This window comes from Pagrus major, chromosome 7 (genome assembly GCF_040436345.1).
Source record: "Pagrus major chromosome 7, Pma_NU_1.0".
In the NCBI taxonomy this organism is placed as follows: domain Eukaryota; kingdom Metazoa; phylum Chordata; class Actinopteri; order Spariformes; family Sparidae; genus Pagrus; species Pagrus major.
In genome coordinates, this window is record NC_133221.1 from 2405204 (window position 1) to 2432290 (window position 27087).

General features: G+C 44.1%; 4 protein-coding genes across 4 annotated transcripts; all 4 read left to right on the top strand.

The window, feature by feature from the left end:
- The first annotated feature begins 892 nt into the window (after nt 1-892).
- On the top strand, nt 893-4795 carry LOC140999950 (C-type lectin mannose-binding isoform-like). Its single transcript, XM_073470548.1, has 4 exons — nt 893-950; nt 2084-2422; nt 2630-2730; nt 3218-4795. Exons 1-4 carry the CDS (start codon nt 938-940, stop codon nt 3341-3343), a joined length of 579 nt encoding a protein of 192 aa, XP_073326649.1. The 5' UTR covers nt 893-937; the 3' UTR covers nt 3344-4795.
- A 623-nt stretch (nt 4796-5418) lies between these two features.
- LOC140999291 (uncharacterized) lies at nt 5419-11260 on the top strand. The gene is made up of 6 exons (XM_073469621.1): nt 5419-5567; nt 5812-6091; nt 8048-8422; nt 9937-9999; nt 10454-10616; nt 10797-11260. The coding sequence occupies exons 1-6, from the start codon at nt 5419-5421 to the stop codon at nt 10853-10855; spliced, it is 1089 nt and encodes a 362-aa protein (XP_073325722.1). The 3' UTR covers nt 10856-11260.
- Nucleotides 11261-14438: 3178 nt separating this feature from the next.
- Nucleotides 14439-18566, top strand: LOC140999293 (L-selectin-like). The gene is made up of 4 exons (XM_073469622.1): nt 14439-14759; nt 16142-16317; nt 17400-17520; nt 18559-18566. Exons 1-4 carry the CDS (start codon nt 14723-14725, stop codon nt 18564-18566), a joined length of 342 nt encoding a protein of 113 aa, XP_073325723.1. The 5' UTR covers nt 14439-14722.
- Nucleotides 18271-21294, top strand: LOC141000010 (C-type lectin BfL-2-like). Its single transcript, XM_073470623.1, has 3 exons — nt 18271-19155; nt 19363-19463; nt 19951-21294. The coding sequence occupies exons 1-3, from the start codon at nt 18852-18854 to the stop codon at nt 20077-20079; spliced, it is 534 nt and encodes a 177-aa protein (XP_073326724.1). The 5' UTR covers nt 18271-18851; the 3' UTR covers nt 20080-21294.
- The last annotated feature ends 5793 nt before the right edge of the window (nt 21295-27087 follow it).

Sequence of the window (27087 nt, forward strand, 5' to 3'; positions counted from 1 at the left end):
ATGTATACAACGCTCTTTCCAAAGAAGTTGGGACGTTGTGTAAAATACAAATTAAACAGAATCGGGGAATGTGATAATTTGCTGATCCTTTTTGACATAAACTCAATTTAAAACAGTACAAAGACAATTTATTTATTTCATGTTCAGCTTCACTGATTTGTGTAAATATATGTCTATTCTGAAGCGACGCGTTTCAAACAAATTGTGACGGGGCAACAAAAGCCTGAAAGTTGTTGCGTTGGAAGCTTCCACAGGTGAACAGGTTCATCGGTAACAGGTGATCGTATCATAATCGGGTATGAAAGGGGCGTCCTCCAAAGGCTCAGTCGTTCACAAGCAAGGATGGGGCGAGGTCGTCAAACACATGATTGTATAAATGATTTTACTACATGAGCTCAGGAACAGCAGGACTGAAGTCAGTTCTTTGCAAATGTTTGCATTGTGTCTTTATTCTACACAGCGTCCCAACTCTTTTAGAATCGGGCTGTGAAGTGTTTTTAATATTAAACTCCCTCGTTGTGTTTCACCAGACTGAGTGTCCCTGTTGAGCTGCAGTGGATGGAAACAAAAGGAGGGAATGTTGTATTAGAAAGCCTGTCACTTTGGAGGATATGAACTGGATCTGTGTCACTCAGACTGCTGAAGCCTCAGATTAACTTTTGAGTGCATATTGTGTTGCCGTGTAATAAATGTGAGCCTAAAGAAAGATATATTAAAATATTGCTTTCAGGGTGTCTGGATCGGGCTGTATGATGACGTGAACAGCTGGAGGTGGTCACTGTCAGACACCAGTTTCTACAAAGACGGGGAGACTGAGTTCAGACAGTGGAAGACTGGAGAACCGAACAACGGTAAAAGTAGACGGCACTGCACAGCGATTTATGATCATGGACTATGGAGAGACTATCCTTGTAAAAGTGGCATTTTCCCGGTCTGCATGGATGTCAGAGGTGAGAACATTCAGTGAAGTTTAAAACACACCAGTTCAGGTTCTTGAGCTCTCCCTCATTATTTGGGCCGATACAGGATCAGTCAGTCAAACTTTATTTACAGCACCTTCCATCAAAGTTAGTACAATTCAAAGAGCTTTACAGACGACTTACAAGCCAATAAGGCAGCAATTAATATTGATGATTTGACAGCGATGCAGGTGAGAATGAGAAAAAGAAGCTTGTCAGTGATGAATGACTTGTTTGGGTGGAGCAGATAGAAGAGCATTGTAATAGTCCATCCTGCTGGATTTAAAAACATGCTGCAGTCTCCGAGTCACTCAGACGGAGACGTGGCCGCAATTTAGCTGTTTCAGATAATAAAGGGCAGATCTGGCTCCACACCCCACATGAAAGCAACTGAGTACATGTACTCATGTATTTTTGAATTGACATCATTTACTCAACAGCTGTAGTTACTTGTTACTGTTCAGATTAATATAAACATTAAAAAACATATGAGAAGCTTATAAAATACAACACATTGTTATATATTGAACTAGTTCCCAACCTTGTTGTTTCTTTCTGCTGGTGACCTCTGACACAAAGCTCTGTCTACTGGAGCTTCTTGTCATGTTTCACATGTTCATGTGTTGTTAGTTCCACCAAAGACACATTTCCCCACTAAACTTCTCACATGGTGAAGTCCAAAGAAGTCAGATGATCCAATGTTTTATGTGAAAGCAAATATTGGAGGAAAGTTAAAGAAAAGAAAAACTGAAGACAGATTTGTGCATCAGAACTTTTTTCTTTTCTTTCCTCTCCCATCAACCATCTGACGAGCCCTCAGATGTATCTGGTGACCCTTCAGAGGGGCCCGTATGTTTGTGTTTCAGAAATCTGAGGAAATATTCACATGTAGAAAAAATAATGTGTCAATCTATTAGATGTAGATTTTAAGGATGTGATTATTAATGGGGAGAGACTGAAGAAATACTCAGTAACATTTATTAAGATGATCATGTCTTCCATTTTTATTTTACAAAGTCATTAATTCAGTGGATTTATAATGCTGTGAATACTGCCACAGACACGGCATGGATGGTAAACTGTATGTTATAGTACCTCTGCACAGCACTGTGCTCTGTTTTCAGGGCTGAATGTGACGTTTGTCCTAATCAAGACTCACATGAACTGGACTGAGGCCCAGAGCTACTGCAGAGATCACCACACAGACCTGGCCAGTGTGAGGAACACAGCAGAGAACCAGGAGGTAAAGGACGTGATACCTCCAGGTGGAATAGTCTGGATCGGCCTTTCCAGAGACTGGAAGTGGTCGGATGGAAGTAACTCCTCATTTAGGTACTGGGATCAAGGTGAACCTAATAACCATGGTGAGAAACAGGATTGTGTGCTGGCAAACTTGGGCGGAGATGGAAAATGGTGGGACGATCCCTGTGACCGGAAGCTATGGTTCGTTTGCTACAGCCTACGTGAGTGTTAACTCTTTATTCAACTTGTATTTATATTTGGATTTTGGTTTACTTAAATAAAATGTAAACACTCCTGATGTTTATCATTGACATGAAATTATCTGTAAAGTTAGCAAACAGATGCCACAGATGGAGGACAGAGCCACATGTTCCCTGTCACTGTTCAGACTGATGAGTCAATATTTATATGAACATATTTTTTCACAGTCCCTACGACTACAAGGCAAGTGATCAAAGTGCGTCTGGAGAGAAAGGACTCCTCTCTGGATCTCAACGACCCTGCTGTGTTGGAACAAATGTTGAAGGAGGTAAATCATGTTGGACCTTTCTAATTTTATACACAAACAGAACAAATTCAAATAAAATCAGACTTTGTTGATCCCCCGAGGGAAAACTCAGCAGAACAAGAAACAGTGTGAAGAGGTAGGAAACAGATAAACATGACATGACCTGAGCATTGTGTAGGAAGCTGTGCACGTACATATGTGCAGGATTAAAGAGCGTAGTCGTGCCACTCTGCAGGCCTGACTGAGGCACAACTGTGACTCGTTAAGAGTCGACGCTCAGCACAAACTTTACTATCAGTTTTAGAAAAGCCAGAGCCTTTACAACAGAAGAAAGAGGAGGAGAAAGTCAGAAAGGACAGCAGGCCAACAGGGCGACGCCATCTTAGGGAACAAAACATGTGAATATATAAATGTGATGCAGAGCGCTCCTGAAATAGAGGAAAATATAAAGAACAGTGCAGAATGTAATATCTCTATGTGAGTGATGATGCTGAGGAGGTTTTATCAGTTCAAACAGAGGCTGAAGGACCAGGGGGTGGATGGAGACGTCAAACTGAGCTGGAGGAAGCAGTCGGATGGAAAGGTCTTCCACAAGGAGGAGGAGACAAAGAAGAAGAAGAAGGACGAGCTTTAAAGGGGCACTACGTAGTTTTGGAGAAGAAATTCAAACTCAGAATTTTAATATTTAGAATATTAATGAGGTAATAATACAAACTCAGAAACATTTATCTTTTCCATCAGTGAATAAACAAGCTGTTCTCAGAGGAGAATAAGGTCCCAGAACACTGTTTGCAGGTAGAGAGGTGGCAGGGTCCGCCACATGTAAACAAAGTAAAACAGTATAAACTGTGTTGTCCTTTAAGGTCAGTTTGTTTATTCAGTTTATTCAGTCATGAAAACAAAGAGTTTGTTTAGGCAGAAAAAAATCAGCCAATGAAGATCTTTCTCTGCTCATTAACATTTCTTCACCAAAACTACAGAATGCTCCTTTAATGTTGAGTTTGTGTGAGTCTTTCCTCAAAGTCCTCATGTAATGTGTCAGAATAGACCTGCAACATGTGGATGAACTGATCAGTCACATGAACTATTTTGATCATCAGTTAATCCTTTTAGTTATTTGTCAACTAAACGTACCAAATATTCTCTGGTTCAAGCTTCTTCAATGTGAGGATTTGATGTTTTCTTCTCATATATGATCATAAACTTAATATCTTTGTGTTTCAGACTGTTGGTCGATTATAACAAGACATTTGAAGTGATCTCATTGGGCTGTGGGAACTTATAACAGACTTTATTTACTCTTTTCTGACATAGATGAGATAATATACTGTGTGATGAGATAATATACTGTGTGATGAGATAATATACTGTGTGATGAGATAATATACTGTGTGATGAGATAATATACTGTGTGATGAGATAATATACTGTGTGATGAGATAAATGACTGCAGGTTAGATGAGATAAGAACTGACTGGAGGAAACTGCAGTGAAAACAACATTAAAAAGATGAGCTTTAATGTTTGAAGAATCTTTAACATCTGCCTTGTTGCTGTGCTCAGTCTTGCCCTGGTGTTTGACCTGTGACATGACACTGTCTTCCACAACGTCACCTTGGTAGCAGAGTTTGGCTGTTCCTCACCCGGTGTTAAGCCTCCTACACAGCTGTTTCTGTCTCAGTTAATCACTGTGTTTCAACCTACATGTGAAATTGATGATCATTAGCACCTGTCTGGTATAATTGGCTGATCATACACCTGACTATAATCCTACAAAATAAGAACTGATGCTGGTTTGAAGGCAAAGGGTCGTAACACCAAATATTGATTTGATTTAGATTTTTCTTTTGTTCGCTCACTTTGCATTTGTAAATTGATAAAAATAAACTATTATTATTTATATTTTTGAAAGCATTCTTAGTTGACAGCATTTCTTCACACCTGCCTAAAACTTTTGCACAGTACTGTATATTTACTTTTGTATCTCAAACTGTAATTTGGACTTTTTATGTCATAGTTTGTTACAGTCTGGTGTTTGTTTATGCCTGTTGCTCAATTTAGAAAATAAAGATGACTCACACAGCTGAGTTTGGTTGCTTCCTTGTCTTTATATTGTAATTCAAATATTACAAACATTTTATTTTGAGTTTTTTCTTCTTTTTTTGTTTTTACAACGCAACATTCATGAAAACTGTTCAGCTTGTGCAGCTGTTCCTCAGCCTATATGTGACACAGTTAAATCAATCAATAAATAACATGACTAGACTTCTGTGACTTTCATAGTGTACAGTAACTCTGCACAGTCACTGATGATCACAGTTGAGTCACCAGTGTAACCACAGACTGTCCCAAACGTAAACAGCAAGCACCGTACAAGCAGCTCCCCCTGATGGTGAAATACACGAATTGCAGTAATGTTATCATCCCTTATTTAAATGAAATGTAGCAGTAGATATTTAGATCTATATCGTTGTGTAGCCAATTTTTGTAATGTGTAAAAATAATGGTTGAAATTTTTATGACAAAACAAGGGAATCAAGTATTATTTGTTAGTCTCGTATGATTTAATTTGCTGCCATTAACATCCTGTATGAACCATGAATCCTGAACCCTACATTTTTCAGTTACAAATAAACCCAGCTGCCTGTTCCTCGCCTGTGTTTCTGGTAGCACGGACTGATAAGAACTATTCAAAGTCCATTGTAACTATATGAGAAAGTCAAAACATCAAGTCCTTGTGGGCAGGATTCAAACCTGCGCGGGGAGGAGGGACGGCAAGGCCAACACCTCGGGGGCGGGACGGCAAGGCCAACACCTCGGGAGGCGGGACGGCAAGGCCAACACCTCGGAGGCGGGACGGTAAGGCCAACACCTCGGAGGGCGGACCGTAAGGCCAACACCTCAGGAGGCGGACCGTAAGGCCAACACCTCGGAGGCGGGACGGCAAGGCCAACACCTCGGAGGGCGGACGGTAAGGCCAACACCTCGGGAGGCGGACCGTAAGGCCAACACCTCGGAGGGCGGACCGTAAGGCCAACACCTCAGGAGGCGGACCGTAAGGCCAACACCTCGGAGGCGGGACGGCAAGGCCAACACCTCGGAGGGCGGACGGTAAGGCCAACAACTCGGAGGCGGACGGCAAGGCCAACACCTCGGAGGCGGGACGGCAAGGCCAACACCTCGGAGGCGGACGGCAAGGCCAACACCTCGGAGGCGGGACGGCAAGGCCAACACCTCGGAGGCGGGACGGCAAGGCCAACACCTCGGTAGGCGGGACGGCAAGGCCAACAACTCGGAGGCGGGACGGCAAGGCCAACACCTCGGAGGGTGGGACGGCAAGGCCAACACCTCGGAGGCGGGACGGCAAGGCCAACACCTCGGAGGCGGGACGGCCAACACCTCGGAGGCGGGACAGCGACTATCTTATTAAAATATTTTTGCACAATAAATACATAACACACTAGCAATCTGAATAAGTGTGCTACATGAAATCAGTCTTTTTTTTAGATCATAATTTTCACTAACATCATGAAGTCAGCGTGGAGAAACATAAAAAATAGAAGAAGCAGTAAAATGTTATATAAACAGATGTGTCTTATTGGTCCCATTCAGTAATATAATTCGCCATTGGTCTGGAGTCACTATAGGTCACATGATGGGGTCATGAAAAAACCTGCTGAATTTTCATTATGAACTAGAACCTATTGGAAAAAAATGTTGAATTTTCAGAATCAATATTTATATAAAATAGAAGAAGCAGTAAAATTTTAATAGAAAAAGGTATGTTTTATTGTGCCATCCAGTAATACAAGTCGGCATTGGTCTGGAGTCACTGGGTCACATGACGTGGACGCTATAGGAAAAAAAACTGCTGAATTTTCATAATAAATGTTCATATAAAATAGAAAAAGCAGTAAGATCCAGTAATAGGAGATGGTTCTTATTGGTCACATTCAGCAATATAATTCGGCATTGGTTTGGGGGACCTGGGTCACGTGACATGGACGGTATTGGAAAAAAAACTGCTGAATTTTCATAATAAATGTTCATATAGAATTGAAGAAGCGGTAAAATGTCCTGTTAGAGCCATTTTACTTTGTTCTATTTCACTATTATGATGTTACTGTCCGATTAATTACCTTGATGGGTGTACGAGTATTTACTTGATTATTCTGATATTATTTATGTATGTGTATGTTGAAGTGTCCCCCTGCTGTCCTTTAATATGTACTGCACCTGTGGTCGCCAGGTGGGAGTGACACGTGGCTGCAGACAGGTGTTGACGTCATGGTGAGAAGAGGAGCTCGGTGATGTCTTATGACCACACACACACACGCAAGCTTTTTGTTACTGTGTGAGGAGAAAGTTTATGTTTATGATACTGAACGCGCTGCATTACAAAAATAAATGGACGTGATGCAACGTAACAGAGATCTCCGTGATTGTTGGAAACAAAGAGTGGTGGGTCAGAAACCACATCCCCCGACAAAGACAAGCGTCTGAGTTCCTCTGAAATGTGCTGAGAAGACGCAACAGTCCCATTTGTCCTCTTTAGTAAAATGGTAATGGTTTCAGTACCTGGGTCACATGACACGGAAGCTATTGGAAAAAACTGCTTTATTTATTATAATAAATGTTCATATAGAATAAAAGAAGCATTAAAATATAATAGAAACAGATGAGTCTCATTTGTCACATGTAGTGATACAATCCGGCATCGGTCTGGAGTCACTGGGTCACAGGACACGGAAGCTATTGGGAAAAAAAAGACGTTACCTTATTAAAATATTTCTGCACAATACAGAACACATTAGCAATCAGAATAAGTGTGCTACATGAAATCAGTCTTTTTTTAATCATAATATTCACTAACATCATGAAGTCAGCGCGGAGAAACTTTGTTGCGGCCTTCGAAGGGCGCGTTTGAAGGCCAGTTACGTCACAACGCCGCGCGAAGGGTGATTCCCTCTTTCCGGAGGACGCAGCGCTACTGTGCTTCGCGACCTCACATATCCCAAGATCCTTTGCGCGCCGCCGCTCAGTCCCGAAACAGAAGCGGGAAAGAAAGAGAAAATGGCGACATCAAGTGGCGCAGACACGACATTCAAGTGTGAGTCTTGGGTTTATACTCGGTTTTTACTCTTTTGAACATCCGACGCCAGATGTGTTGAACTTCAAGGGACTATAAAACCTCCAAATTTTAACTTTCAGTTAAAATACGTGACGCTGGTAATGCGATGGTAAATATAGTTGTTATTCACCGATGGGTTAATGTTTATTTTGTAATGTTGATCATTCAGTTTAGATTTGACACATTGAACACACACAAATAAATGTAGACGTTTGATAGATTTGGACCAGAACAGACTTTACTGCATGAACACCTGGTGACGCAGCCAGGAAACGCTCCGAAGGCTGGACCGACCCATTCAGCCTCCAGCGCAGCGCGAGGTTCCGGGAGGCGGCTGACCGTCCTGCTGCTGCCGACACTGCGGGACACTGAGGAAGAGACGCCGCTGGGTGTCTCCGGAGTGAGTGTCTGTCCGGTATCCAGGTTAAAAGTAAGTTGTGGGACAGGTGGAGCAGCCTCCGCACCTGTGGCAGCACTGGCGGCCGATGATGATGGAGGTGACCGTGAGGGGGACGAGGCGAGGCCGAGGCGAGAGAGAGATGACGGCGCTGGCGGCGACAGCGGAGGGAGAGCGGAAGCTGCGGTAAGAGGCTGTGGATGGACTGCGCCTGTCTGCCTGGAGCAAACATGATGAAGTTATGTCGGGGACATTATTTAGGGAGCTTGCTGACTTGTTATCACAGCGTGTGTAGTTGTGCAGCTGCGTTATAACATCAGTGTGTGTGTATAGATCCAGGTCACAGCGGCTGCGTTAGCGAGCAGCGCTGGCTTCAGACACTTAGTGACCATTTGCTCCTCTCTTGTGTTTCCCTGCTGAGCTAAATGCGGCTCTGTGGTCTCTTTGAAACAAGATCATGACTTTGCTAGTTGATGACTTGTTCTCCAGTTGTTTATGAGGCTGTGTGGGTGATGTCTTGTTCATTGTTCAGGAGGTCAAAGGGCCACACAGCCTTTTGAGTAAGTACACAATGTGTACAACCCTGTCAGCTTTGACTCTTCATGTGCATCATGTCTCTTGCTCTCACACACAGGAGGCCCTCAGGCATTTTTTAAGGAGATGTGCTGCAGTAAAAGTACGACACTGAAGTGTGAAATGTCAAAAACAATCAGAAATACTCAAAATTGTTCTTTACACAACTGTTTTTCATTCCACCTTTGATTTTCCTATAACGACACCTGAACACACAGAAATGTGACGTTTCAACAATCTCAGGTTGAAACTCACTTTATTCTGGTGGTTTGTCCACAGAAGTAATGTGGATTTCTGCCTGTCGTTGGTCAGATTTCTATACGTGTTAAACATGGTGTGAGAGAAGATGGTACAGCGGCCTGGTCACCTGACACCTGTTAGACCTGCTGCCTGACACGTACCTCAGTGTATGAAAATCATATCTGATCATCTCGTCTATTCTGGTCTACAGTTCCTCTTTTCTGTGTGTGTGTGTGTGTGTGTGTGTGTGTGTGTGTGTGTGTGAGTGTGTGTGTGTGTGTGTGTGTGTGAGTGTGTCTGTGTGTGTGAGGGTGTGCGTGTGTGAGTGTGTCTGTCTGTGTGTGTGAGTGTGTCTGTGTGTGTGTGTGAGTGTGTGAGTGTGAGTGTGTGTGTGTGTGTGTGTGTGTTGTGTGTGGGGCTCCTCCCTCTGCTGTCCTCTGAGCCGTTGTGAGGGGAGGAGGGCTGCTTCCTTCATCAGGAGCACTTTTCTCTTTTGTAGCAATTTATCTCAGTTGGGCTGCTTTTAGTTCAGTTTGTCACATCTCAAGGTCTCTGCTTCTTTCATCATGTGTCACTTGTACCTGTAAACATCTACACCTCTACATTTCAGGGGTTTATACTTTTCACTGTACTACACATATTTTAAAGTTTATGTGACCATCAGATTCAGATTGATACAAAATATAATCAACAGATAAATATATTACATGCATTTGTGCATCGAATAACTCCAATAATATAATGTAACCCTCACAGGGGCACTTTTCAGAAGTATGAGTACTTTTACTTTTGATACATTAATCACATTTTAATCCTACTGTTACTCAAATAAAATTATGAACACATGACTTTTACGTGTGACAGAGTATCTCTATGTTGTTTTACAGCGCTGGGATGAGGCTGAGACTCAGCAAAGAATCCCATGGACCCAGTCTGGCACGAACATTAAGGTATGTGTAATGAAATGTTCCATGAGTGTGTTGTTGTCGTTGTCTGTTTCCTTGTCACCAACATCTTTGTAGCCAAATGAAGTATGCAAACCATGTCATGCACACAGGGTAAGGTGTAATTATAGTAGTGTACATCAGACGTTGACAGCTACTTACAATAGTGCAAAATGATGTGTACATGCGTAACTGCTCAAAAATATTGTCCATGGTAGCTGTTGCCTGATTGATGGTACACTGTTAACGTCCCTACTGAGGAAGCTAAGCTAACACAACACAAATGACCGAGTGGACCGAATATTTCTGAGTTTGTATTATTACCTCATTAATATTGTAAATATTAATATTCTGAGTTTGAATTTCTTCTCCAAATCTACATAGTGCCCCTTTAAAATAAGAGACCTCTCAGAGATCAGCCATAGTTGTTTTTAATGTGATTTTTGGCCTTGTTTCATAGGACAGGGGAGGAGAGGTGACAGGAAGCCTGATGAGAGAGGGGGGGGATGACACGCAGCAAAGGGCAGCAGGTCGGACTGGAACCCTGGGCTGCTGCAGCGAGGACAAGGCCTCTGTAAGTGGGACGCGAGCTCTACCGACTGAGCTACCAGGACACCCACCAGGTGGGAGGTCTTTTAAATCATTAGCTGCAAAATGCATCGTCACGAAGCTGAAAACAGGCTGTTTTTCTGCCTTTTTACAGATACGTGGTTCTCACAGGACAGCCACAGTACAAACATATGATGCTCTTATAGAATGTGACGTTTCAACAATCTCATGTTGTCGTCCTGTTGTTCCTGCAGGGCTGAGTGCTGTCTCATCACATGTTCACCGTCAGCACCATGTTGCAGAACGTGACTGAAGCTCAGAGGTGCTGCAGAGAAAAACACACACACCTGGCAACTACAGACAACATGGAGGACGTGAAGATCCTGAACGACACGGCAGATAAAAGCTCAATGGTGGACTCTGAATACAGCCACGTGAGTTCACCTTTCTCTCTCATCTCAAAGCCATGGTAATCTGACACCTGTTAGACCTGCTGCCTGACACGTACCTCGGTGTATGAAAATCATCTCTAATCAACTTCAACATTCCTGACAGGCATTAAGAAGTTCTCTTAACCTTTTAAAGTCTGACATGTGACACGATTACCATCCATCCATCCATCCATCCATCCATCCATTTTCTGCCGCTTATCCGGGGCCGGGTCGCAGGGGCAGCTGCCTGAGCAGGGACACCCAGACTTCCCTCTCCCCGGACACTTCCTCCAGCTCATCCGGGAGGATCCCAAGGCGTTCCCAGGCCAGCCGGGCTACATAGTCACTCCAGCGTGTCCTGGGTCTTCCTCGGGGTCTCCTCCTCCCGGTGGGGCATGCCTGGAACACCTCCCGAGGGAGGCGTCCAGGGGGCATCCGATACAGATGCCCGAGCCACCTCAGCTGACTCCTCTCGATGTGGAGGAGCAGCGGCTCTACTCCAAGCTCCTCCCGTGTGACAGAGCTCCTCACCCTATCTCTAAGGGAGCGCCCTGCCACCCTGCGGAGGAAACTCATTTCGGCCGCTTGTATCCGGGATCTTATTCTTTCGGTCACGACCCAAAGTTCATGACCATAGGTGAGGGTAGGAACGTAGACTGACCGGTAAATCGAGAGCTTCGCCTTTCGGCTTATCTCTCTCTTCACCACGACAGACCGATACAACGACGCATTACTGCGGCTGCCACACCGATCCACCTGTCAATCTCACGCTCCATCCTTCCCTCACTCGTGAACAAGACCCCAAGATACTTGAACTCCTCCACTTGAGGCAGGAACTCTCCCCCAACCTGGAGGGAACAAGCCACCTTTTTCCGGTCGAGAACCATGGCCTCAGACTTGGAGGTGCTGATTCTCATCCCAGCTGCTTCACACTCGGCTGCAAACCACCCCAGGACATGCTGGAGGTCCCGGCTCAAAGGAGCCAACAAGACAACATCATCTGCGAAAAGCAGGGATGAAATCCGATGGCTCCCGAACCAGATCCCCTTCGGCCCATGACTGCGCCTAGAAATTCTGTCCATAAAAATAATGAACAGAACCGGTGACAAAGGGCAGCCCTGCCGGAGTCCAACATGTTCTGGAAACAGGTCTGACTTACTGCCGGCAATGCGAACCAAGCTCCTGCTCCGGTCGTACAGGGACCGTACAGCCCTTAGGTGAGGGCCCCCAACCCCGTACTCCCAAAGCACCCCCCACAGAATGCCACGAGGCACACGGTCGAATGCCTTCTCCAAGTCCACAAAACACATGTGGACTGGTTGGGCAAACTCCCATGAACCCTCCAGCACCCTGCTGAGGGTATAGAGCTGGTCCAGTGTTCCACGGCCAGGACGAAAACCGCATTGTTCCTCCTGAATCCGAGGTTCGACTATCGGCCGAATTCTCCTCTCCAGTACCCTGGAATAGACTTTACCAGGGAGGCTGAGGAGTGTGATCCCCCGGTAGTTGGAACACACCCTCCGGTCCCCCTTTTTGCATAGAGGGACCACCACCCCGGTCTGCCAGTCCAGAGGCACTGTCCCCGACTGCCACGCGATGTTGCAGAGACGTGTCAGCCAAGACAGTCCCACAACATCCAGAGACTTGAGGTACTCAGGGCGGATCTCATCCACCCCTGGTGCTTTGCCACCGGGCAGCTTCCGGACTACCTTGGTGACTTCGGCTTGGGTGATGAATGGATCAACCTCCGAGTCCCCTGCCTCTGCTTCCTCTATGGAAGACGTGTCAGTGGGATTGAGGAGATCCTCGAAGTACTCCTTCCACCGCCCGACGATATCCCCAGTCGAGGTCAACAGCTCCTCGCCTCCACCGTAAACAGCGTTGGCGGGGTGCTGCTTCCCCTTCCTAAGGCGCCGGATGGTTTGCCAGAATTTCCTCGAGGCCGACCGGTAGTCCTTCTCCATGGCCTCCCCGAACTTTTCCCAGACCTGAGTCTTTGCTTCCGCGACCGCCCGTGCTGCAGCACGCTTGGCCTGCCGGTACCCGTCAGCTGCCTCAGGAGTCCCCCGAGCCAGCCAGGCTCGATAGGACTCCTTCTTCAGCTTGACAGCATCCCTTACTGTCGGTGTCCACCACCGAGTTCGGGGATTGCCACCACGACAGGCACCGGAGACCTTACGGCCACATCTCTGAACAGCCGCGTCAACAATGGAGGCGGAGAACAAGGCCCATTCGGACTCAATGTCCCCAGCCTCCCTCGGGATCTGGTCAAAGCTCTCCCGGAGGTGGCAGTTGAAGACCTCCCCGACAGAGGGTTCCACCAGACGTTCCCAGCAGACCCTCACAGTACGTTTGGGTCTGCCAAGTCTGTCCAGCTTCCTCCCCTGCCAGCGAAACCAACTCACCACCAGATGGTGATCACTTGACAGCTCAGCCCCTCTCTTTACCCGAGTGTCCAAGACATACGGCCGGAGGTCAGATGACATGACCACAAAGTCGATCATTGGGGCCTAGGGTGTCCTGGTGCCATGTGCACTGATGAACACCCTTATGCTTGAACATGGTGTTCGTTATGGACAAACTGTGACTGGCACAGAAGTCCAACAACAGAACACCACTCGGGTTCAGATCAGGGAGGCCGTTCCTCCCAATCACACCCCTCCAGGCAACACTGTCGCTGGCTAAGTGAGCGTTGAAGTCCCCCAGTAGAACGATGGAGTCCCCAGTTGGAGCACTCTCCAGTACCCCTCCCAGGGACTCCAAGAAGGCCGGGTACTCTGCACTGCCGTTTGGCCCATAGGCCGAAACAACAGTGAGAGACCTATCCCCAACCCGGAGGCGCAGGGAAACAACCCTCTCGTTCACCAGGGAAAACTCCAACACATGGCGGCTGAGCTGGGGAGCTATGAGCAGGCCCACACCAGCTCGCCGCCTCTCACCGCGGGCAACTCCAGAGTAGAAGAGAGTCCAGCCTCTCTCAAGGAGTTCGGTTCCAGAGCCCAGACTGTGCGTGGAGGCGAGCCCGACTATCTCTAGCCGGTAGCGCTCAACCTCCCGCACCAGTTCAGGCTCTTTCCCCCTCAGCGAGGTGACATTCCATGTCGCCATGGCTAGAGTCACCGTCCGGGGATTGGGTCGTCGGGGCACCCGCCCAGGACAGCCACCCAAATCACACCGCACCGGCCCCTTCTGAACCCTCCTGCGGGTGGTGGGCCTACTGGAGGGCGGGCCCACGTCGCTCCTTCGGGCTGTGCCCGGCCGGGTCCCGTGGGCAAAGACCCGGCCACCAGGCGCTCGCCTGCGAGCCCCAACCCCGGGCCTGGCTCCAGGGTGGGGTCATTTGTCACTTGAACTGAGTAATTGTACGTCTGTATACTTCAAGAGCTTAATACTTAGTACTTCTTACTCTCCTGAGTTTATTTTAAAGTGTTGCTGACTCTGCAGATGGAGATTATAAATGCAAAATATAATCATGAAATCAATAACAATGTACCAGTCTTGTCTGTTTCCTTGTCATCAGCATCTTGGTAGCCAAATAAAGTATGCAAACCATGTCGTGCACACAGGGTAAGGTGTAATTATAGTAGTGTACATCAGATGTTGACAGCTACTTAGAATAGCACAAATTATGTGTGCAAATGAGTTGTGGACAGTAACGTATTGTATTGAAGCAGTGTCAGCTTTAATAAGCTACATCAACAGCCACAAGTCTGAAGTCTCACATTAGAACGAACAGAGAGCCGACGAAGATGGACGCAGTCCTGCTGCTCATCATGGCTGCATCAGGTCAGTAGTTTATTTGTTTTATGGATGTTTCTATTCTTTTATTACAGCACAAAACCTTGTGGGGACAAAACTGTCATCAGAAGTCTAAATTAAAAATGATGTCCCACATTTATATAATCCTTCTCCTTTGGTTGACGCACAGACTAATGCAAACTGAATCCTCTGAATTTGATTTCTTTTACCCTGAAATATTTTGTGGTCACGCTGCAGCTCTTACAATCTTTAGCTTTCTATTTTTTCCAGTCCAGCTTTGGTGTGTGCCGTTTACAAACCATCACTGAGTTCCTCAATATTTCTCGACGCTGAACTGACTTTTAAAACAAAAAACAATAAACTGGGATCTGTCTGAATAAAGCAGGAACCAATCACAGCTCTCATTTATTCTTAAAAATGCAATTAGGGATGATTCAATCAAAATGTAGTCAGACTCTGTACCTGCACTCATTCATATATATATACAGTATATATATTTATACACACACAGTTTATACACCGACGAGCCAAAACTTTGGGACGGGATCTTTAGTAATAGGAAGTATTATCAGATCAATGGACTTAAAGTATCAGAATCCATTAAAGGAGCATTCTGTAGTTTTAGTGATTAAATGTTAATGAGCAGAGAAAGATCTTCATTGGCTGATTTTTTTCTGCCTGAACAAACTAAATTAACAAACTTTGTTTTCATGACTGAATAAACAAACTGACCTTAAAGGACAACACAGTTTATACTGTTTTACTTTGTTTATATGTGGCGGACCCTGCCACCTCTCTAGCTTCAAACAGTGTTCTGGGACCTTATTCTCCTCTGAGAACAGCTTGTTTATTCACTGATGGAAAAGATAAATATTTCTGAGTTTGTATTATTACCTCATTAGTTTTTTAAATATCTATTTTTTAAAAGAATTTCTTCTCCAAAACTACGTAGTGCCCCTTTAATGATCAGCCTCTGTGCATGAGACGCATGCTCTACCACTTGAGTTACTGGGACGTCCCAGAGAAACACTGGTGTAATATATAACTATGTATTTTATTGTATTTCAGGTTGTCATGTGTCTTTAGACTAAAATCTTCACCTGAATAACAATTAAATGTGCTGCAGTAAAAGTCTGATATTACAGTGAAATGTAATGGAGTAGAAATATAAAGTTGCATAAACAGAAATACTGCAAATTGTCCTTAAAGTGTCAACAGACACCCCCAACCCTGTCACTAGTTTAAGTACAGTACTTAAGTAAATGACTTTGTTACATTCCACAGCTGATTTTACTGACAGAGACAACGACACACCTGAATACACTGAAATGCAACGTGACAAAGTCCAGATAATTCATAGAAGTCATGTTTCACCCAAATGTCACCAGTATGCATGTCTGTCTCTACAGGGCTGAGTGCTGTCTCATCACATGTCCGTCGTCAGTACCATTTTGTTTATGACCTGAAGACCATGACTGAAGCTCAGAGGTACTGCAGAGAGAAATACACTGACCTGGCAACTATAGACAACATGGAGGACGTGAGGATCCTGATCGACACCGTAGATAAAAGCAAAGTGTCCAATGTGAGTTCACTGATGTCTTTCTTTAGTCTCAAAGCCATTTTTGACAAACATGTAAATGACACGCAGGTTGAAAGTTTTGCACTTCCACATTGGTGTAAAGTCAGTAGATACATTTTGAAGTAACATTTTGAGGTACTGTACTTGTACTTGAGTATTTCCATTTAATGCCACTCTGTACTTCTACTCCACTACTTCTCAGAAGGACATTGTAAGCAGCACTTTAATCTTGTGTCTGATTAAGGTGCAGCTTGAATCTAAACTACTCCTACCTCTACCTCTAGAAAATGCCTCATATTTATTTGTTTACAATATGAAATGTACTCATAGACTATATGTCTACATATGTCTATATATGTATACAACGCTCTTTCCAAAGAAGTTGGGACGTTGTGTAAAATACAAATTAAACAGAATCGGGGAATGTGATAATTTGCTGATCCTTTTTGACATAAACTCAATTTAAAACAGTACAAAGACAATTTATTTATTTCATGTTCAGCTTCACTGATTTGTGTAAATATATGTCTATTCTGAAGCGACGCGTTTCAAACAAATTGTGACGGGGCAACAAAAGCCTGAAAGTTGTTGCGTTGGAAGCTTCCACAGGTGAACAGGTTCATCGGTAACAGGTGATCGTATCATAATCGGGTATGAAAGGGGCGTCCTCCAAAGGCTCAGTCGTTCACAAGCAAGGATGGGGCGAGGTCGTCAAACACATGATTGTATAAATGATTTTACTACATGAGCTCAGGAGCAGCAGGACTGAAGTCAGTTCTTTGCAAATGTTTGCATTGTGTCTTTATTCTACACAGCGTCCCAACTCTTTTAGAATCGGGCTGTGAAGTGTTTTTAATATTAAACTCCCTCGTTGTGTGTCACCAGACTGAGTGTCCCTGTTGAGCTGCAGTGGATGGAAACAAAAGGAGGGAATGTTGTATTAGAAAGCCTGTCACTTTGGAGGATATGAACTGGATCTGTGTCACTCAGACTGCTGAAGCCTCAGATTAACTTTTGAGTGCATATTGTGTTGCCGTGTAATAAATGTGAGGCTAAAGAAAGATATATTAAAATATTGCTTTCAGGGTGTCTGGATCGGGCTGTATGATGACGTGAACAGCTGGAGGTGGTCACTGTCAGACACCAGTTTCTACAAAGACGGGGAGACTGAGTTCAGACAGTGGAAGACTGGAGAACCGAACAACGGTAAAAGTAGAGACCACTGCACAGCGATTTATGATCATGGACTATGGAGAGACTATCCTTGTAAAAGTGGCATTTTCCCGGTCTGCATGGATGTCAGAGGTGAGAACATTCAGTGAAGTTTAAAACACACCAGTTCAGGTTCTTGAGCTCTCCCTCATTATTTGGGCCGATACAGGATCAGTCAGTCAAACTTTATTTACAGCACCTTCCATCAAAGTTAGTACAATTCAAAGAGCTTTACAGACGACTTACAAGCCAATAAGGCAGCAATTAATATTGATGATTTGACAGCGATGCAGGTGAGAATGAGAAAAAGAAGCTTGTCAGTGATGAATGACTTGTTTGGGTGGAGCAGATAGAAGAGCATTGTAATAGTCCATCCTGCTGGATTTAAAAACATGCTGCAGTCTCTGAGTCACTCAGACGGAGACGTGGCCGCAATTTAGCTGTTTCAGATAATAAAAGGCAGATCTGGCTCCACACCCCACATGAAAGCAACTGAGTACATGTACTCTATTACTACGCTACTTTATTTACTGTGTAACTTTATAACTCCACTGGATCTCAGAGGGAAAATGATGTATTTTTGAATTGACATCATTTACTCAACAGCTGTAGTTACTTGTTACTGTTCAGATTAATATAAACATTAAAAAACATATGAGAAGCTTATAAAATACAACACATTGTTATATATTGAACTAGTTCCCAACCTTGTTGTTTCTTTCTGCTGGTGACCTCTGACACAAAGCTCTGTCTACTGGAGCTTCTTGTCATGTTTCACATGTTCATGTGTTGTTAGTTCCACCAAAGAAACATTTCCCCACTAAACTTCTCACATGGTGACGTCCAAAGAAGTCAGATGATCCAATGTTTTATGTGAAAGCAAATATTGGAGGAAAGTTAAAGAAAAGAAAAACTGAAGACAGATTTGTGCATCAGAACTTTTTTCTTTTCTTTCCTCTCCCATCAACCATCTGACGAGCCCTCAGATGTATCTGGTGACCCTTCAGAGGGGCCCGTATGTTTGTGTTTCAGAAATCTGAGGAAATATTCACATGTAGAAAAAATAATGTGTCAATCTATTAGATGTAGATTTTAAGGATGTGATTATTAATGGGGAGAGACTGAAGAAATACTCAGTAACATTTATTAAGATGATCATGTCTTCCATTTTTATTTTACAAAGTCATTAATTCAGTGGATTTATAATGCTGTGAATACTGCCACAGACACGGCATGGATGGTAAACTGTATGTTATAGTACCTCTGCACAGCACTGTGCTCTGTTTTCAGGGCTGAATGTGACGTTTGTCCTAATCAAGACTCACATGAACTGGACTGAGGCCCAGAGCTACTGCAGAGATCACCACACAGACCTGGCCAGTGTGAGGAACACAGCAGAGAACCAGGAGGTAAAGGACGTGATACCTCCAGGTGGAATAGTCTGGATCGGCCTTTCCAGAGACTGGAAGTGGTCGGATGGAAGTAACTCCTCATTTAGGTACTGGGATCAAGGTGAACCTAATAACCATGGTGAGAAACAGGATTGTGTGCTGGCAAACTTGGGCGGAGATGGAAAATGGTGGGACGATCCCTGTAAATGGAAGAGACCGTTCGTTTGCTACAGCCCACGTGAGTGTTAACTCTTTATTCAACTTGTATTTATATTTGGATTTTGGTTTACTTAAATAAAATGTAAACACTCCTGATGTTTATCATTGACATGAAATCATCTGTAAAGTTAGCAAACAGATGCCACAGATGGAGGACAGAGCCACATGTTCCCTGTCACTGTTCAGACTGATGAGTCAATATTTATATGAACATATTTTTTCACAGTCCCTACGACTACAAGGCAAGTGATCAAAGTGCGTCTGGAGAGAAAGGACTCCTCTCTGGATCTCAACGACCCTGCTGTGTTGGAACAAATGTTGAAGGAGGTAAATCATGTTGGACCTTTCTAATTTTATACACAAACAGAACAAATTCAAATAAAATCAGACTTTGTTGATCCCCCGAGGGAAAACTCAGCAGAACAAGAAACAGTGTGAAGAGGTAGGAAACAGATAAACATGACATGACCTGAGCATTGTGTAGGAAGCTGTGCACGTACATATGTGCAGGATTAAAGAGCGTAGTCGTGCCACTCTGCAGGCCTGACTGAGGCACAACTGTGACTCGTTAAGAGTCGACGCTCAGCACAAACTTTACTATCAGTTTTAGAAAAGCCAGAGCCTTTACAACAGAAGAAAGAGGAGGAGAAAGTCAGAAAGGACAGCAGGCCAACAGGGCGACGCCATCTTAGGGAACAAAACATGTGAATATATAAATGTGATGCAGAGCGCTCCTGAAATAGAGGAAAATATAAAGAACAGTGCAGAATGTAATATCTCTATGTGAGTGATGATGCTGAGGAGGTTTTATCAGTTCAAACAGAGGCTGAAGGACCAGGGGGTGGATGGAGACGTCAAACTGAGCTGGAGGAAGCAGTCGGATGGAAAGGTCTTCCACAAGGAGGAGGAGACAAAGAAGAAGAAGAAGAAGGACGAGCTTTAAAGGGGCACTACGTAGTTTTGGAGAAGAAATTCAAACTCAGAATTTTAATATTTACAATATTAATGAGGTAATAATACAAACTCAGAAACATTTATCTTTTCCATCAGTGAATAAACAAGCTGTTCTCAGAGGAGAATAAGGTCCCAGAACACTGTTTGAAGCTAGAGAGGTGGCAGGGTCCGCCACATGTAAACAAAGTAAACCAGTATAAACTGTGTTGTCCTTTAAGGTCAGTTTGTTTATTCAGTTTATTCAGTCATGAAAACAAAGAGTTTGTTTATTTAGTTTGTTTGGGCAGAAAAAAATCAGCCAATGAAGATCTTTCTCTGCTCATTAACATTTCGTCACCAAAACTACAGAATGCTCCTTTAATGTTGAGTTTGTGTGAGTCTTTCCTCAAAGTCCTCATGTAATGTGTCAGAATAGACCTGCAACATGTGGATGAACTGATCAGTCACATGAACTATTTTGATCATCAGTTAATCCTTTTAGTTATTTGTCAACTAAACGTACCAAATATTCTCTGGTTCAAGCTTCTTCAATGTGAGGATTTGATGTTTTCTTCTCATATATGATCATAAACTTAATATCTTTGTGTTTCAGACTGTTGGTCGATTATAACAAGACATTTGAAGTGATCTCATTGGGCTGTGGGAACTTATAACAGACTTTATTCACTCTTTTCTGACATAGATGAGATAATATACTGTGTGATGAGATAATATACTGTGTGATGAGATAATTTACTGTGTGATAAGATAATATACTGTGTGATGAGATAAATGACTGCAGGTTAGATGAGATAAGAACTGACTGGAGGAAAGTGCAGTGAAGAAAACATTAAAAAGATGAGCTTTAATGTTTGAAGAATCTTTAAAATGAAAAGTCTTTGTTCATTTCAGAGTGATATTCAGCACCTCACCTTTCAGTCTGTTGAGCCAATCTGTGTGTATTTACAGCAGCAGCCTCTAGTTGGTTGATTCAGAATGACTCTGATGTTGTTGCTCCAGCTAACAGGAGCTAACTGGCTAAATTAGCACTCCTTCAGTTTGCTAGTTGAAGTGAGGCGGCGCATGTGATTGGCTGGTGGATGACGGGGCGGTGACAACACCACTGTCAATGAAATGTGAGAAATGACAGAGTGAAATAAAGTGTGTCCTTATAAAAAGTGTGAAATTAAATAAAGAAGTGTGGTTTGAGAAAATGTCAGAACAACTCTGAGTTTTTTTTTTAAAGTCTGTTATGAAATGAAAATAATATCCAGTTGATGTTTTTATGAACGTGATGATGAGTTAACATTTCATAATGAGTTGAGCTCAATCATTTCTTCAGTTATTAAATTGGGTTCATTGATGAATCTTCTGGATTTACAGGATGCAGAGGTGGAATGTAACTTGGTAGTAAGAGTAGCAGTAGTGAGTCAGAGTGTCTGACTCTAACTTGTTTTGTAACAGTACTTTTACTGGACTTAAGGATCTGGATCCTGAGCCCTCTGAGGGGCTCATGGTCACAATGATCCTTTGGGGGCTCCGTACTTTACAAAGGTGTCCAAAGGTCAGTGGATTCAATTTTAAAGACAAAAATGTACGTTGCCCTCAAAACAAAGGAAAATGTTTGTTTTTATCTGTAATTCATCTGTTTCTCTCAACACGTTTGCACTGGGCATTATAACCTCAAACTTTTACTGTATTTACTTTTATTGGCATATTTACCACCAGTTAACCACATTTATTCTTCAAGTTCCTTGTTGTCATATGCACAACTAATACAGTGATCCAATAAAAGGAGGTGTGGCCTGTGTAGTGATACAACTCGGCACCTGGGTCACATAACATGGACCCTATTGAAAAAAATTGCTGAATTTTCATAATAAATCTTCATATAAAACAGAAGAAGCAGGTAAATAACAAAACAAACAGATGTGTCTTATTTGTCCCACTCAGTAATACAATCCGGCATCGGTCTGGAGTCACTGGGTGACGTCATATAGAAACTATTGGAAGAAACTGCTGAATTTTCACAATAAACATTCCTATAAAATAAAGGAGCATTAAAGTTTCATAAAGAGGTGTGTCCCTGTTAGAGCCATGTTACTTTATTCAGTTTCACTATTATGATGTTATGGTCCGATTAATTACTTTGATGGGTGTAAGAGTATTTACTTGATTATTCTGATATTATTTATGTATGTGTATGTTGAAGTGTCCCCCTGCTGTCCTTTAATATGTACTGCACCTGTGGTCGCCAGGTGGGAGTGACACATGGCTGCAGACAGGTGTTGACGTCATGGTGAGAAGAGGAGCTCGGTGATGTCTTATGACCACACACACCCACGCAAGCTTTTTGTTACTGTGTAAGGAGAAAGTTTATGTTTATGATACTGAACGCGGTGCATTACAAAAATAAATGGACGTGATGCAACGTAACAGAGATCTCCGTGATTGTTGGAAACAAAGAGTGGTGGCTCAGAAACCACATCCCCGACAAAGACAAGCGTCTGAGTTCCTCTGAAATGTGCTGAGAAGACGCAACAGTCCCATTTGTCCTCTTTAGCAAAATGGTAATGGTTTCAGTACCTGGGTCACATGACACGGAAGCTATTGGAAAAAACTGCTGAATTTTCATAATAAATGTTCATATAGAATAAAAGAAGCATTAAAATATAATAGAAACAGAGGAGTCTCATTTGTCACATGTAGTGATACAATCCGGCATCGGTCTGGAGTCACTGGGTCACGTGACACGGAAGCTATTGAAAAAAAAGACGTTACCTTATTAAAATATTTCTGCACAATACAGAACACATTAGCAATCAGAATAAGTGTGCTACATGAAATCAGTCTTTTTAAATCATAATATTCACTAACATCATGAAGTCAGCGCGGAGAAACTTTGTTGCGGCCTTCGAAGGGCGCGTTTGAAGGCCAATTACGTCACAACGCCGCGCGAAGGGTGATTCCCTCTTTCTGGAGGACGCAGCGCTACTGTCCTTCGCGACCTCACATATCCCAAGATCCTTTGCGCGCCGCCGCTCAGTCCCGAAACAGAAGCGGGAAAGAAAGAGAAAATGGCGACATCAAGTGGCGCAGACACGACATTCAAGTGTGAGTCTTGGGTTTATACTCGGTTTTTACTCTTTTGAACATCCGACGCCAGATGTGTTGAACTTCAAGGGACTATAAAACCTCCAAATTTTAACTTTCAGTTAAAATACGTGACGCTGGTAATGCGATGGTAAATATAGTTGTTATTCACCGATGGGTTAATGTTTGTTTTGTAATGTTGATCATTCAGTTTAGATTTGACACATTGAACACACACAAATAAATGTAGACGTTTGATAGATTTGGACCAGAACAGACTTTACTGCGTGAACACCTGGTGACGCAGCCAGGAAACGCTCCGAAGGCTGGACCGACCCATTCAGCCTCCAGCGCAGCGCGAGGTTCCGGGAGGCGGCTGACCGTCCTGCTGCTGCCGACACTGCGGGACACTGAGGAAGAGACGCCGCTGGGTGTCTCCGGAGTGAGTGTCTGTCCGGTATCCAGGTTAAAAGTAAGTTGTGGGACAGGTGGAGCAGCCTCCGCACCTGTGGCAGCACTGGCGGCCGATGATGATGGAGGTGACCGTGAGGGGGACGAGGCGAGGCCGAGGCGAGAGAGAGATGACGGCGCTGGCGGCGACAGCGGAGGGAGAGCGGAAGCTGCGGTAAGAGGCTGTGGATGGACTGCGCCTGTCTGCCTGGAGCAAACATGATGAAGTTATGTCGGGGACATTATTTAGGGAGCTTGCTGACTTGTTATCACAGCGTGTGTAGTTGTGCAGCTGCGTTATAACATCAGTGTGTGTGTATAGATCCAGGTCACAGCGGCTGCGTTAGCGAGCAGCGCTGGCTTCAGACACTTAGTGACCATTTGCTCCTCTCTTGTGTTTCCCTGCTGAGCTAAATGCGGCTCTGTGGTCTCTTTGAAACAAGATCATGACTTTGCTAGTTGATGACTTGTTCTCCAGTGGTTTATGAGGCTGTGTGGGTGATGTCTTGTTGTTCATTGTTCAGGAGGTCAAAGGGCCACACAGCCTTTTGAGTAAGTACACAATGTGTACAACCCTGTCAGCTTTGACTCTTCATGTGCATCATGTCTCTCGCTCTCACACACAGGAGGCCCTCAGGCATTTTTTAAGGAGATGTGCTGCAGTAAAAGTACGACACTGAAGTGTGAAATGTCAAAAACAATCAGAAATACTCAAAACTGTTCTTTACGCAACTGTTTTTCATTCCACCTCTGATTTTCCTATAACGACACCTGAACACACAGAAATGTGACGTTTCAACAATCTCATGTTGAAACTCACTTTATTCTGGTGGTTTGTCCACAGAAGTAATGTGGATTTCTGCCTGTCGTTGGTCAGATTTCTATACGTGTTAAACATGGTGTGAGAGAAGATGGTACAGCGGCCTGGTCACCTGACACCTGTTAGACCTGCTGCCTGACACGTACCTCAGTGTATGAAAATCATATCTGATCATCTCGTCTGTTCTGGTCTACAGTTCCTCTTTTCTCTGTGTGTGAGAGTGTGTGTGAGAGTGAGTGTGTGTGTGTGTGTGTGTGTGTGTGTGTGTGTGTGAATGTGTGTCTGTGTGTGTGTGAGTGAGTGTGTGTGTTTCTGTGTGTGTGAAATAAGAGACCTCTCAGAGATCAACCACAGTTGTTTTTAATGTGATTTTTGGCCTTGTTTCATAGGACAGGGGAGGAGAGGTGACAGGAAGCCTGATGAGAGAGGGGGGGGATGACACGCAGCAAAGGGCAGCAGGTCGGACTGGAACCCTGGGCTGCTGCAGCGAGGACAAGGCCTCTGTAAGTGGGACGCGAGCTCTACCGACTGAGCTACCAGGACACCCACCAGGTGGGAGGTCTTTTCAATCATTAGCTGCAAAATGCATCGTCACGCAGCTGAAAACAGGCTGTTTTTCTGCCTTTTTACAGATACGTGGCTCTCACAGGACGGCCACAGTACAAACATATGATGCTCTTATAGAATGTGACATTTCAACAATCTCATGTTGTCGTCCTGTTGTTCCTGCAGGGCTGAGTGCTGTCTCATCACATGTTCACCGTCAGCACCATGTTGCAGAACGTGACTGAAGCTCAGAGGTGCTGCAGAGAAAAACACACACACCTGGCAACTACAGACAACATGGAGGACGTGAAGATCCTGAACGACACGGCAGGTAAAAGCTCAATGGTGGACTCTGAGCTGAGAGAGAAAGGTGAACTCGCGTGGCTGTATTCAAAGACATTTCTGACGATTACGTAAACGTCAGGCCGGCAGGTTGAAACTAGAGGTCGACCGATAGTGGATTTTTAAAGGCCGATATAATAACGATAGTTTGGAGCAGGAAAAAGCCGATTGCCGATTAATCGGCCGTTCTTAACAAGCTGTTAATTGTTGTCTTAACGAGCACTGCGGTCATGGAGGCTAAAACATGCCGGTGGAAATGTCGCTGTTTATGCTGAAATATGATGCACGTTTGTGCTTGTTGAACAAGTGGTACTTATTGCCTCCGCCAAGGAGGTTATGTTTGTTGACTTTCAACCCGTGAAGGTTTTATTGCACTTCCAATAACACGTGTTGTCGTCTCGAGTTATCTTCTTCACCTCTCTCCTCTCTCTGCCGCTGCATACGCCCGTCTCTCTCTCTCCCCTGCTCTCTCTGTGTGAAGAGCAGCCCCGCCCCTCAGGGATCAGAGCGACAGGGAGACAGAGAGCAGCGCAGGGAAGAAGCAGTTTATGGCGCTGTGGAAAAAACTGCAGCCATCGGCCACTATCGGAGCCAAGTTCCGCCGATTCCCATAGTTTGTAAAACGTCCTGTCGGCCTCTAGTTGAAACTCACTTTATTCTGGTGGTTTGTCCACAGAAGTAATGTGGATTTCTGCCTGTCGTTGGTCAGATTTCTATACGTGTTAAACATGGTGTGAGAGAAGATGGTACAGCGGCCTGGTCACCTGACACCTGTTACACCTGCTGCCTGACACGTACCTCAGTGTATGAAAATCATATCTGATCATCTCGTCTATTCTGGTCTACAGTTCCTCTTTTCTGTGTGTGTGTGTGTGAGTGTGTGTGTGTGTGTGTGTGTGTGTGTGTGTGAATGTGTGTGTCTGTGTGTGTGTGTGTGTGTGTGAGTGTGAGTGTGTGTGTGTGCTGGGCTGCTGCAGTGAGGACAAGGCCTCTGTAAGTGGGACGCGAGCTCTACCGACTGAGCCACCAGGACACCCACCAGGTGGGAGGTCTTTTCAATCATTATGTTATGATGGTCAGATAAAATAGAAAAACACTGACAGGAAGCATTTGATGGCACACTGAGTACTTTTTACACTGAAAGATCCTGCTGATAATATTTATATACTTTTACTCACGTTAGTTTTGGAATTCAGGACTTTTACTTGTAATGGAGTATTCTCACCATGTGGTGTTAGTACTTTTACTAAAGTAAAGGACCTGAGCAGCTCTTTCTCCAGTGTCCAACTACAGTTTAAGAATACACTGTGTGCTGATGTTGTATGCTGCTTGTCACTTCTACCTCTGTTCTGCATTCAGAACTTGTTTTGACCCAGTCTTGAATGAACAATAGTATGTTCAACACTGTTTACTGTAAATGTGTTGTTCTCGTCTGTTTTCCTGTCATCAACACTTTGGTAGCCAAATGAAGTATGCAAACCTATTTCGGAGGAACAATGTGTCATAGGTGGACAGTAACGTATTGTGTTGAAGCAGTGTCAGCTTTAATGAGCTACATCAACAGCCACAAGTCTGACGTCTCACATCAGAACGAACAGAGAGCCGACGAAGATGGACGCAGTCCTGCTGCTCATCATGGCTGCATCAGGTCAGTAGTTTATTTGTTTTATAGATGTTTATATTCTTTTATTACAGCACAAAACCTTGTGGGGACAAAACTGTCATCAGAAGTCTAAATTAAAAATGATGTCCCACATTTATATAATC